Raw genomic sequence first — 13,871 nt, 5'->3', positions numbered from 1 at the left:
AGTGGTTTGAGGATGATATAAGGGGGCTTCTCTCTCTTTTAAAACCGAACCTAGGTATTGTCATCCAGTAATTACGCTCTCTTTCAGTGCGATACATTATAAATCTTATTCTAACCTCTAATTAGCATTACATCTAAGGAAATCTGGCCACCACACACTTCACACCATTCATTCCCTACACCAGATAGCTCTTGGAGATCTGATAGTAGTGCGATCCGGTGTTGAATGGTATCTCGTGCCTCGCTTTGGTATATTCTTTGGGTTGAAGGTAAGTCTCGCGGATCGTCGGCACCGGAATCGGCGTCGGCAGATCCCGCTCATAGATATTGTCCCGCACTCCGAGTCGTCCCGGTCGCATCAGTGCCGCCGTCGGAGGAAGCCGTTCCGGACTCATGCTGGCCGACTTTCGCGGCAGCTTCGTACAGCTGAGGATGATGCTGAGCAGGACGCAGAACTCGACCACGGCGACGATAAGACCGGCGCAGAGGAACAGGAAGTACTGCTCCCGGTACCACACTTCGATTTTGTGGAGACAACCCTAAAACGAGAAAGATCGAGAATTAGTTGGTAATGTTACGAACCCTATGACGCCACTCACGTCCAAATGACGGTTGCCCTCGTAATCGTGCGGTTGCAGCGCTTGGCATAGAGTCAGATTCATCGGCATCGGATCCAGATAGGCAGAGAACTCGTAGCGATTCTGCAGCCGACAGCAGGTTAGCGGGACGGTCAGCTCCTTCTTGCCCAAGCTCTGCAGCTTCCACAGGGAGGTGTCGTAGTTGATGGCCGTATTGATGGCACAGCACTCGAAGATGGTTTGCGCCAGGTCCATGGCGGCGGTGAACTGCTCGTGACCGGGGACACCGTAACTACCCTGCAGTGCTTTGACCATGGCCGTTTCATCTAGGTTTAAGCCGAGACACTGTGGCCATGCGGTGATCATGAGGCACACGCCGAACTCCCCAACCAGGAGCGAAAGAATAATAAGGAAGTACTGGAAGCAGACGGCAAGGTTAGTAGATTTGAACATCAACTATGAATCAATAGATCTTACGATAGTGAGTACACAATACGTATTCATGCAGGATGCCCAGCATCCGAGGAGGGCGGCCGTGATGGCCACCAGGCCCGCTATGGTGAGTCCGAGCGCCACATAGTAGAACAGGGGCTGCTCGAGCTCTGAGAGAGCAGTTTTGTGATGTTCAGTTGCGGAGATCAGCAAACGGGACAGCAATATCCGGGGTGCGTCGGTGAACATGTAGAATCCCGTGGCGAGAAGTGTGACACCGCATAGCTGCAGTATTTGGAAGATAGAAGTATGAAGATAATGTTAGTATACTCAGTTTATGCAAAATCAAAGTTATTAATGGCACTTAGTGGACATAGGCTGATTTGATCAATTTTTGCATAACGCAAATAATGTGTAACTTGCAAAACCTACAACGGACAGAAAAACTTCGAAGCAATGTTGGTAATAAACATTTTCGATGACGAAAAATAAAAAAAAATCAGTGCGTAAAAGATCGTCATTTTCTTTGTCTTCAATGACTAACAAGGACGCCACGACGAAACAACGCCGTAAAAAGTCAACGAAAAATATTGTAAATTTCTTTCACTTCACACTTTAATTCAGATTTTCGCACTTCGCAGCCCAGTTATGAAAGAAATGCACAATATTTTTCGTCATTCTTCGCGTCACCCCTTCGCACTGAACCAACATAAGATTCTAAGGTGTCGGCCAGGATAGACGCGTCACGCGAAGCAACGCGAAGCAACGCGAAAATCCTTTGGAGTTTGACATTTCATTATTAATAATTGTTATTCCTTCTCAGGCAATAACACGCTTCGCGTGACGCGTCTACCCTGGCCGACACCTAAACGTCGCCGAGCGCTGTCTGCCATTCTATTCAAGCTGGACGTGTTCAACGAAAACACAGATAGAGAAAAACGGCCAAGATATTTCCATGGAATAGTGCAGAAACCCTATCAAATGATTGAAATATTTGATATGATTATGAGTTAAAAGATTATCATAAAATACCTGCACAGATATCATCGAGCAATTCTTTTACGATTTTTTGTCAGAAAGTTTGCTGGTATTGCTTTTTTATTAATTCGCCCAGAATAGTTATTTATGCAACAAGTTGCAAAATGATGATTTTTTCAGCACGAGTTGTACATTTATCCAACGAGGCTCGCCGAGTTGGATAAATACAACGAGTGCTGAAAAAATCGAGTTTTGCAACGAGTTGCATACAACATTTTTTGCTATTTCGAAAAATGCCTTTTCAACTGGATGAACTCTAAAAGCACAAACCAACATTTCAAGAGAACCCACATGGGCGTACAGCCATGCGTAGTTTCAATTCAGTATTTTTCAATTACGTAGGCTGTGACACAGTAGTACCCATGAATGTCACAAATTTTATCGCTCCCATCGGTATCATGCAGATCTTTGTTCCCTTTTAGAGGAATGAACAGGTAAGAAATCACAGACATATGCTGACTACAAATGCCTGACGATCCGATCCCACATTAGAATCGCCAACCTGTGTCGGAGTCTGATGGCACAACGGATGTAGACTCTAGTGAAGTGACTCGCCGTGAAAACCAAATGGAAATGTCACCTTGCTATAGGACACCGATAATTCTCACCTCACGCCAGACGTAGAATAAACTCGAGAATCAGATGCAATTGTGCTTATTCTGTGCGGCATGTAAGGAACGACGAGTCGGTAACATGTCGACTCGCTACCATTTGATTAAGATTATTTGCCTCACGTCACCTCTCGTCTCGATTCACACGCCGCGCAGAATAAGCATGATATGAAGAGACTGGGACACTGGGTTATTTGGTTGACGCCTACACGCAGCGAACTGGACTATCGAATTTCATACATTTTGCCTTATGAAAGGTGGAACGAATATTGCAATACGAACGCTTTATGTATCGTTTTAGCATCACTCCTCATCAAGGCGTCGATAGGCGCGTGATGTACGCTCGGGCCTATCGATCGCAAGGTTCTTGGTTCGATTCCAGGTTGCCGCGAAAACGTTTTTTATTTTCAAATTCTGGTTTCATAAGGCAAATTTATGAATTTCAATCCGATTTCTTGTGGCGAATTTTCATAAGGGGTTCCTATGTTTATCGATAGTCCATTTGCCTGAGTGTACCAAAACAGTATCGAAAAGTGCTACTTTTCAGCACCGAAAACAGTGCTGAAAAGTTGCACTTTTCAGCATTGTTCCTTTTGGTAGGAAAAGTAGGCCGTTATGTTGACCAACTTCTCAATGAAAAGTTGATTGATTTGCAACGGAATTGCAAAAATGAATATGCGCTCTTTCGTCAGAAATTCTCCGGTGTTTTCTCAGAGCTTTCTTCAGGGGTTCCTGTTTGAATACTCCAGGATTCTTTTAAGTATGTTTCCACGGTTATGTTGAGGAATTTTTAAGACATGTCTGACGAACTCCCAGATAAACTCAAACGACATCTCTTCTGAAAATCTCTTTGAAAAATATACTGAGCAATTCTCGCTGAAACCAGGCCGCCATCGGTACCCATCGTTAGAATTCCAATTTTATGTCACTGATCGCTAGTTTGAATTTTGTTAGAAAAATCAATTTTTCACCATTAGCGCACCGCTAGTTTTGAATTCTGAGATCACCATCAAAAAGCTGAGGAAAAATTGCGTAAGATAGGCTACAAAACCTAGGTGAGCAATGGTTTTACCCTATCAAATGAATGATTTTCTAAATCATGTTATACGATTTTGACGTATATGGCGAGTGAAATCAATACAAACATCATTTTTTGTACAACAAAGAAACAAGTTTTCAACCTTTGGTGTTTTATTCGAGTCGAGTAAAGAATAAGAATATTATTTTTAGTGAAAAAATCTGGCGGCCATCTTGGATTTTGACGCCATCTTGATTTTAGGTAGTAGAATCAATTTTTCACCTTGATAGCACTCAGCATGTCGAATTTAGAGGCTACCAATAAAAAAGTTTACGTATACTCTTCTTCCTATTATTCTTCATTTTACTGACGTTACGTCCCTACTGGAACCGAGCCTGATACTTAGCTTTATTAGTTATAAATCCAGGTTATTAAACAGGAATTTTCTTTTTAATGCGATTTCTGACAACAGAATAATTCTTCGACATATCTTTGAATTCAGTTATAATGAATAAATAAAAACCGTCAAAAAACATTTATTGTATTAAACAAACATTTTTTCACCCTTTACATTGTTGTTCATTGTATGAAGTTTATAGATTGCGTGTCGGGACATTAGAATGCCTTGTGGTAATATCTGTAGTTCTAACGTAAAACATTGACAAAATTGCATTAATTTATAATGAAAGTCTTAAATTTTGAAACAAAAAACATCCTTGATTTTCTAAGCCATAAAGTTTCGTTTTTAGTACCGCCCAACATGCATGTGAAAAATAGCGAAATTAAATGATGAGAAGCAGATTTTGTTCTTATGTGTACGTAATGCCGAAACGCAGGTGTATAATTTCGAGGTTAGAAAAACTGATGGCCATCTTGGCTTTCGAAGCCATCTTGGTTTTTAGCAGTTGCATGATTTACCATCTCAGTGCTCATCATGTTGAATTATAAGGCCTCCGTTGAAAAAAACAATGAGATTCTATCTTTCTTATCTTATCTCAGCTGTTCAACTGATTGTTCATTTGTATCAATGGTCTTAGACCAAATAAATGAAAGAAATAATGCTCTTTTACAACTCGAAGATATGCAGAAGAATCATTCAGGTAGCAAATAAGCGTTAAAAAAATCCTATTTGATAATTTGTTTTTAAAACTAAAAGCTGAAGAGCTGACTCTGTTCCAGTAGGGACGTAACGTGAGGAAAAAAAGAACAAGAAGAAGAATAAGTGTAACGGTAGCATTGAAATTCAGCATGTTGACCCAGTAAACACAAACTCGTATACGATAACGCATAAGAGTTCAAATGTGGAGGCGATATACGTACATGCGCCATAAGGCTGCATGCAAGATGTACGTATATCGCCTCCACATTTGTACTCTTATATCCCATCTTATACGATCGTGTGTTTACTGGGAAGTGCTAACAAGGTGAAAACTCATTCTACTACTTAAAACCAAGATGGCGTCAAAATCCAAGATGGCCGCCAGATTTTTTCACTCAAATTAATACTCCTATTCTTCATCTGTCTTAAATAATACACCAACGATTGAAAACTTGTTTCTTTGTTGTACAAAAAATTATGTTTGTATTGATTGCACTCGCCATATGCGTCAAAATAGCAGAACATGATTTATAAAATCGTTCATATCATGGTGTAAATACCTTTGCTCACCTAGTTTTTGTAGCCTATCTTACGCAATTTTTCCTCAGCTTTCTGATGGTGATCTCAGAATTCAAAACTAGCGGTACGCTAATGGTGAAAAATCGATTTTTCTAACAAAATTCAAGATGGCGGCCAAATTGAAAATGACCGCCAAATTTTTTTCAAGTTTAAATGAAAGCTATATCCTTTCTCTATACGATGCCACTAAGTTTGCTATGTGTTCCAAGCGAAATATGAGACATATCCCGTGAAGAAATACTCAAGATTTATCAAAAAATGGGCTTTTTCGCAAACTGTTCAGCTAGCTGGCGTACGAGGGGTCCATCCATTTGAGAAAACAGAAAGGACCACCCTTAAGTTTTATCGAAAACTAGCGATCAGTGACATAAAATTGGAATTCTAACGATGGGTGCCGATGGCGGCCTGGTTTCAGCGAGAATTGCTCACTGGTAAAATTATTGAAAGGTTACTTTCAATCATTCGTACTAAGATTTTACTGGAAATTCGTTAAACTTTTTTTAAGATGTAATCAATAAATCCTTCTTTAAATACTTAATCCAGAATTTCTAATTCCAGATTTTTTTTATCTTGAGTTATATCTGAAAAAAAAATTGATTTTCTAGAGATGTATTCAAATTAAGAAACCCAGTAAATTTATTCTGAAGTAATTATGTAAAAATCTGTTGCAGTGATTTGATTTGATTTGATTAGATGTTATTAGTAAAAAAAACTCTAATAAGACCTTTCGAAAAGCTCCTGGAAATATTCTTTTAGAGTTCTCTGTAGAGGGTTCTGTGGTTCTCACTTCAATACTTATTTAAGGAAAATGATCTCTTGAACTCTGTGGGGCTCCCTTGATTTTTGTTTTGCGGAACCTTGAAGGAACTCCAAATTTCTTGAGAGAATCAATAGCAATAATTGTGTAAGAACGAAATGTATACATCTGGAAGAAATTCCCCGACAACTTCTTCGATAAATGCTCCAAAAACTCTTGATAGAATTTCAGTGTCGCGTTGTGCCCATGACAACAAAGTCTCTCGTCACGATGGTCTTCGCTAGCAGTAGAATTTCTTCAAGGAATTTCGTCAAGAAATCATTCAGACAAAACTGAAGAAGTTTTTCCAATAGTTCCTTCTTAAGTTCTTCCAAAAATTTTCCCTCTTTAAGGTGAAGATGAATCGAAGCAAAACCTCAAATTTTCAAGAGCATGGATCTGGAGAACCAAACATCCGTTTAAGCTGAAAACTTAATCGATTGGTCACTCGCTGGTGGTGACCAATCGATTAAGTTGTCAGCTCAAACGGGTGCTCGGTTCTCCAGATCCGTGCTCTTGAAAATTTGAGGTTTGGCTTCGATATATCTTCACCTTAAACAACTTCTCATAAATAGGGGAATTTATATATTCTCGGCAGTCTAAGCTGATGGCGTAATTTTCTCGGACATCAGCAGACAAATTGCGTGTTTGTCTGTCTACATTTATGCGCTACTCAATCCTCGATTCACACCGACACACTTGATAAAAGTTTTTTGTAAACGTTTTTACAAAGCTCCGAACATCTCTTGTCAATGTGACTATTGTCGGCACTCTCATTCTCTTCGGCAGCTCTCCTATGACAACTGCAGGCGAATCTGTTCGGCAGCCCCAAATCAGTCGGCATGTTCATTTTAATTGATGACATCTCTGGCGATATTGTTTGTTCAGTCTCGGGAATCTCGTCAGCGGGAAGCTGACAAAACAAGGAATTATCTGAATGTTTTCATTGTTTTTTTTTCTTGATAGAAAAACATTGTGTATGTGGCGTTTGAAACTCAATTAGCCGTAGCCGTAAATAACCCTATCTTCTAGAATTTTCTTCAGAAACTTTTTGAAAGGATTGATCCAGGAAATACATTAAAAAAATTTCTTGTGGTTATTAGTCAAGATTCTACTGAAAATATTGAAGAATTATTTGTTCGAATCTCTGAAGAATTTGTTTCAGAAAATTTTCAAAGATATCGTTAAGTTGTAGAAAACAAAAAACCGGGGCTTCTTATTAAAAACAACCAGTGAGAATGCGAACCGTTAAATTCGGTAGATCTTACCTTGTAACGCACCACTCAAATGTGATCTACCTGCGTTACGGGCTATATCCTTATGGGGTCCTAAAAATCAATAGAGATTAAAAATGTCTTAATAGGGGATTTTTTATTTCCGTATAAAGTGGGCTGAAGGGTCTCAGATTTTCATGAAACTTTTTCCACAGGCAGGGCTCATCAATAGATAAATAAAAAAAATTGAGAAAAATTCAGGGTCGCTTATTTTCCCGGAAAACTCAGTTGGAATTTTTTTGTTTTCCTCTGACACTACTTACTTTGAAAAATCATAACTCAAGAACGAAGCATCGTAGAAACAAAGTTTTTTTTAATAAAAATGAAAGCAAATTTTCTCAGGTATAAAAAAAATATTAACTGGAAAAAGTTTTCCACAAAATTTTCCACCGTTGAGAAAATTCGTAAAGAAAAGCCGGAAAAACTATGCTCCAACTCGTAGAAAATGTTCAAAAATATATTTTTGAGAAGATAATTATATAAGCTTTAATCGCTGAAATTTTTGATATGTACTTTTTTTTCGTTTTTGAGTTATGGCCAATTATGTAAAAAATGTGCAAATGTGCCATTTTGAGCCTTTTCTTTGAAAAATCATATCTCAAGAAAGAAGCATCATAAAAACAATGTTTTTATATGAAAATGAAAGCAAATTTTCTCAGGAATAAAAAAACTATTAACTGGAAAAAGTTTTCCACAAAACTTTCCACCGTTGAGAAAATTCGTAAAGAAAAGCCGGAAAAAACTATGCTCCAACTCGTAGAAAATGTTCAAAAATATATTTTTGAGAAGATAATTATATAAGCTTTAATCGCTGAAATTTTTGATATGTACTTTTTTTTCGTTTTTGAGTTACGGCAAATTTTGTGGAAAATGACCACATAAGCCTTTTCTTTGAAAACCCATATTTCAATCGAAACATCGGAAAAGCAAAGATTTTTTATCAAAGCAATTGCAAACATCTGAAAAAAGATATGGGATTGGTTTAATGAAGTATAATTTGGAATGGATGATATTTTTCATGAAAAGTTACACCGCTAAGAAAAACTGAAAAAAACTGTTTCTGCCTCAATTTTTCATTACACTGAAAAGGGATTCTTTCTTTTCTATGGAACAAATAAGATTATTATTACTATTTTTCATTTTATTTTTTCAATTATTCAGTATATAACTGACATTTTCATCTTAATACTATCTATTTTTTCAACCGGGAAGATTGTCTTTGGTTGCTAACACCAGAAGATTTTTGTTTCTTTGTATTATTAAGAACAAAGCATGCTGTATATTCATTAATGTTGCCACCGATACCATCACAAGGACCTTTTCCATGTGAGGTTGGGAAAAAGTGCCATTCTGCTTTAATTTTAAAATCATTTTCATGGTTGCATACATTTTTGAAATTTGACATTAAGCGAATGGCTTGAGATGCTAGTATTAGAAAGTCAGCAGAAATTAATAACGTCAAACACTTTTTCGACTGCGCTGTGTCGCAAAAGGTGAAAGACCAATTTAAAAAAGATTTGGAATTTATCTATGCAACTGAAAATGACTATTCATAGGCAGAAAAATTTCTTCAGGAAAGATTTTCTTACCTTGTTCCAATTCCTGGAACAAAAAAATATCATTCATTTATAACAAAAGACGAACGAAGCATTTTTGCTGGTGAATTCTCAGATTCACATGAAAACTAAGAAAATACAGCATGCTTTGTTCCTAATAATACAAAGAAACGAAAGTTTTCTGGTGTTTGCAACCAAAGACAATCTTTCCGATTGAAAAAATAGATAGTATTAAGATGAAAATGTAAGTTATATACTGAATAATTGAATAAATAAAATTTAAAAAATAATAATAATAATAATCTTATTTGTTCCATAGAAAAGAAGGAATCCCTTTTCAGTGTAATGAAAAATTGAGGCAGAAACATCCATTCCGACTTATACTTCATTGAAACCAATCCCATACCTTTTTTTCAGATCTTTTAGAAAATTTGCAATTACTTTGATAAAAAATCTTTGTTTTTCAGATGCTTCGATTGAAATATGGGTTTTCAAAGAAAAGGCTTATATGGTCATTTTCCACAAAATTTGCCATAACTCAAAAACGAAAAAAACGTACATATCAAAAATTTCAGCGATGAAAGCTAATTGGAACATAGTTTTTCCGGCTTTTCTTTACGAATTTTCTCAACGGTGGAAAATTTTGTGGAAAACTTTTTCCAGTTAATATTTTCTTTTATTCCTGAGAAAATTGGCTTTCATTCGTTTTGACCCAATCTCACTCCCTAGACCCATTGTCACCCCATTGACGGTATGAGGATCTTGAAGCCCTCAAATGGTCATTTGAAGAGTGAGGACAAATTCCTTGTATGTACATCTCCACTCTACATTTCACGGTCACTGAAACACCCAATCGGAACTGAAACAACGAAGATGGACAAACGATGATCAGCGAAAAGTTCGCCCACTGTCTCCATATGTATAAGGGGTAAATTGTGTGTGACCGTGTTTGCTTATTAAGGTGATGGAAATGCTCGATAAATTTTATAACCATTACAATAAATCTACGCGATTATATAACCGATGCATGCGAGTTCAGACGAGAGAGGTTTCGGTTTCATTTCTCCCTTAGGTGGGTATGTACAATGAAAGCATGCGAACAAAACCAATTGGATCCGAGAAACATGGCGAATGCTGGAGCGCCTAATTCGATTTCATAGGCATTTTGGGGTGATCATAACTCTGCGGCCAACCGTGAAGATCTGATCGTTTTGTTTGCTTATTTGATGAAATGTAACGCCTGCTTTGATAACCTTCGTTGAGTCTGTTCGGTTTGAAGGTTCTGCACCCTTTTCACAGCCTTCTATGATGCTTGGCATCACGGGAAAGCGATTCGGTTGGTAATTTGCAGACCGGTCACTGCCTCATTTGAATAATGATTCACAAAAAGCACAGAACTAGAACAAAACGCTTTCCACGCCAAGAGTGCATTCCACCACAGTGATGGACAACAGCGCTTTCACAAATATTCAAACACGAGTGCTTTCGTTCTCACAATTGGTAGCTACACTACCAACCAACAGTTTGATCACTCTCTAAAAACCATACAAAAGTGTCTTCTCCATATCTCTAAGATCACACGTCTAAATGAAATTTCCTCTGGCTTGTCCAAAAGGCAATGACCTAGTCTTACTTCGTATCTATTTTAACAAAAACATTTTTTGAATTCGTTTATTAAATTTTTACTAAAAATAAAAATTTCATATGCAAATGCGAAAAAAAAATGTCGAAATACCTAAGAAGAGACATGTAATCCAAGAGATATGGACAAACAATTTAGTTATGCTTTTAAGGAGTGACCCCAAAACTTTTGCACGGTAGTGTTCGTAGGGTCTCTGAGTGATGAAACAACATGCAAGCGATTGATCAAACCACCTGTCGGCTGCGAAAATTGCTCCAATTGCATTAATTACCGTCGAAAAATACCACTTAATTCCGGTGCGGGCTCATAGAAAATCGAAACGAAAGGGAAAATTTAATTGACGCCGGGTACATAGCACATAGCATTGGTTCTTCGCGCCGATATTTTTGCTTTTCATCTCGTTCGGAAATGGCTGACATTGTCAGACTGCTTCAGCGGCGATAAACATCAACAGTCCCCGTTGATGGCGGCCTTGCCATTAATTTTGCAGTGCTGCTGCTCCATATACCACCGCGGACAATTCGGCATTTACAGGTGTTTTGAGCGAATGGCACTCCAATTAGCTCGCTTTATGTTGTTATGGGTTGTGAACAGCCGGTCGGAATGCGGCGTTACCGTGAAAAGTCGATCGAGGAGGCCGAGGAAGGAAAACTTGCACTTTCCTTTGAGTGCAGCATTCTTTCATTGGAATGAATCAAAATTGTTTTAGTTTTCGATCCAATCCAGAGCCAAACAAAATACTATAAAAGCCAATTCAAAGCTTAGCAAAAGTTAAACAAAAGCTTATACAGAGCACATCCATAGCCTTTTCGAAGGAAATCTAAAGGCAAATAAAAGCCAATCCAAAGCCAGTTCCGATCCACAGTCAATCTATACTAATGTCAATGCCAATTCAGAACCAAATTGAAAACAAATCCAAAATCAATTCATGTGCTATTAAAATCCACCAATTCAAATTCAAACACAAGCCAATTTAAAGTCAATCTATAGCCATTCTAAAGTCAATCCAATGCCAATTTGAAACTAATCCAGAGTCTTATCAATGCTAATCCAAAACCAAATCTAATCCAAAGTCAATCAAAATCCTATCCAAAACTAATTCAAATCAAAGCCTTAATAAAGTCAATCAAAAGCTTATCCAGAGCACATCCATAGCCTTTCCAAAGCCAAATAAATGCCAATCAAAAGCCAATTCCGATCCGAAGCCAATACAATTGAAAGCCACCCAGAACCAATCTGGGCCAGAGCTAGTACCAAAAAAATCCAATCCTAGCTTAAAGCTAATCAAAAGCCTTAATAAAGACAATCTAAAGTCAATCAAAACACTTGCACATCAATAGCCCTTTTAAAGCCAAATTAATGCACGTCCAAACACAATTCCAATTCAAACCCAATGGTGGCTAGAGCCAAACAAAAGCCAGCTAGAGCCAAACAAAATCCTATCCACAATCTATTCAAAGCCAATCCAAAGCATTCATAAAGCTGATCAGACTAATTCAAAGCAATTCCAAAGCATTTATAAAGCAAATCCAAAGTAGTTCGAAAGCTTATCAAGAGCACATCCATAACATTTCCAAAGCCAATCAAAAACCATCCAGATTCAATCTATTCCAGACAAAGGCGCGGCCATGTTCGAAACCATGGGTAGGACAAGCGTTAGCAAATATTTTGTGCACAAAGAAGTCAAGAAATGTTTTAACTCTGAACTGGAAATTGAAAGTTACCATATTTTACGCAAACGGGGTGTAAGTGACATTTTGGTCGGTTTTGAGTTGAGTAAGCTCTGCTGTTTCCAAGCGATCTAATGATATTTTTAGATGATTTTTCCGCTCTACAGAAAAAATAACATAATTCTTAGAAGGCTGGCTTGTTTTTTGACTCCTATACAATTCGTGTAGAATGAAAAATTGCTGAAAAGACTTCAAAGTAGATTTTCTCAAAACTAGGTTTTTGTCACTGACACTCCTCTGGATCTGACCCTTTTATTTCATGCCTGTCGTTACCCCAAGCTTTTTGTCTTTACCAGGTTTGTGGCGACTGAGAAACTTGACAGGTATTGCAAATTTCATTATTCTTTCCGTTGGATCATATTATTGAAAGGAGATTCTCTATTTCCCGCGGGTTTCGCGTAAGTGTCTCTGCTTACGGATCCGCCACACCCCATTTTGGCCCTTCATACAATGGTATGTTGAATTCAGATTAATAATGAAAATTGACTGTACTGTTAAGTGAAACCGCATGCAGAGTAAGACTCAAGCTAGGATGGTGGCTACCTACATACATACATACATACCAGGTTGGTGGCGACTGAGTGCTTTTAAAATAGGAAATTGAAGATCTAAGAGCCAGGAGATTAGAGTCTGATTCCTAATAGCATCAGAGCAGACATTTTTATAAGATCTAAGACTTTTTTTAAGAACTCCTCGTGACATTACAACAAGTATTACTGTATACGTGATATTCTCTAGGAATTTTATCAGCAATTATTCACGTATTTGCCTAAATTTTCAGATAATTACTTCGGAAACTCCCTAAGGAGTTTATTTAGTGATTATTTTTCAAGGATTATCTCTACGAATTTTCTTGGGAATTCCTCTAAGAATTTTGTTCATGGTATCTGAAGAATTTAACCTGAATTTTCCCAAGGAGAACCACAAAAATGGAATCACTCCATCGATTGATTCATAAATCATCTGAATTCCTCCAAAAAATCATTGAGAAATTTTTCAAGAAATTCTTATACATAGGTCCCTGGGTCATCCTCCAAAATTACCGGTCAAAATATTTTCTAAAATTCGATCAATAATTTCTTCAGGAATTTCTAGAGTTTTTCTTTAAAATGTCTTTCAGGATTTATTTAAGATTTCAACTAGGGATTTCTATAGAGATACCTTCAGCAATTGCTCTAACGTTTTTTTTTTTTATTCTGAGAAATAAATCCATGAGATATTTTTGAAGAAAATCCTAGAGTAACCTCTGATAAAATATGGCTTAGTTTTAAAGTCAACCTTCATGAACAAGGATCTGAACTGTTAAGAAATTTTTAGAAGGTTTCCTAGATAATTTGCCAAGATAATCGAGAAAAAAAAGTCAATCGAATCTCTGAATAGTATTCCGCAGAAATTTTAAAGAGATTTCTGAAAAATCCTTGCTGTAGCATGAACTCGTCTGAAAATTTAAATAAACTTTGGAAGTTTGCCTGGGATTTTTTGTGAAACTTTTTAAGAACTACAGTAAGGACCCGATTTT

At 37.4% G+C, this 13,871-nt stretch overlaps 1 protein-coding gene across 2 annotated transcripts in view; it reads right to left on the bottom strand.

Annotated features, from left to right (window-relative positions):
* Positions 1-60: 60 nt before the first annotated feature.
* Positions 61-13,871, bottom strand: part of LOC5564590 (CD151 antigen) — a 44,972-nt gene continuing 31,161 nt past the window's right edge. For both annotated transcript variants that reach the window (XM_001648890.2, XM_021849779.1), the window contains exons 2-4: positions 1,055-1,294; positions 599-994; positions 61-538 (exon numbers count right to left, since the gene is read on the bottom strand). In XM_001648890.2, coding sequence (XP_001648940.1) covers positions 176-538; positions 599-994; positions 1,055-1,294 — 999 coding nt within the window. In that variant the 3' untranslated portion in view covers positions 61-175. The remainder of the gene's footprint in view (positions 539-598; positions 995-1,054; positions 1,295-13,871) is intronic.

Source organism: Aedes aegypti, chromosome 3, assembly GCF_002204515.2.
Source record: "Aedes aegypti strain LVP_AGWG chromosome 3, AaegL5.0 Primary Assembly, whole genome shotgun sequence".
Lineage (NCBI taxonomy): Eukaryota > Metazoa > Arthropoda > Insecta > Diptera > Culicidae > Aedes > Aedes aegypti.
This window is presented reverse-complemented; position numbering and strand designations above follow the sequence as displayed.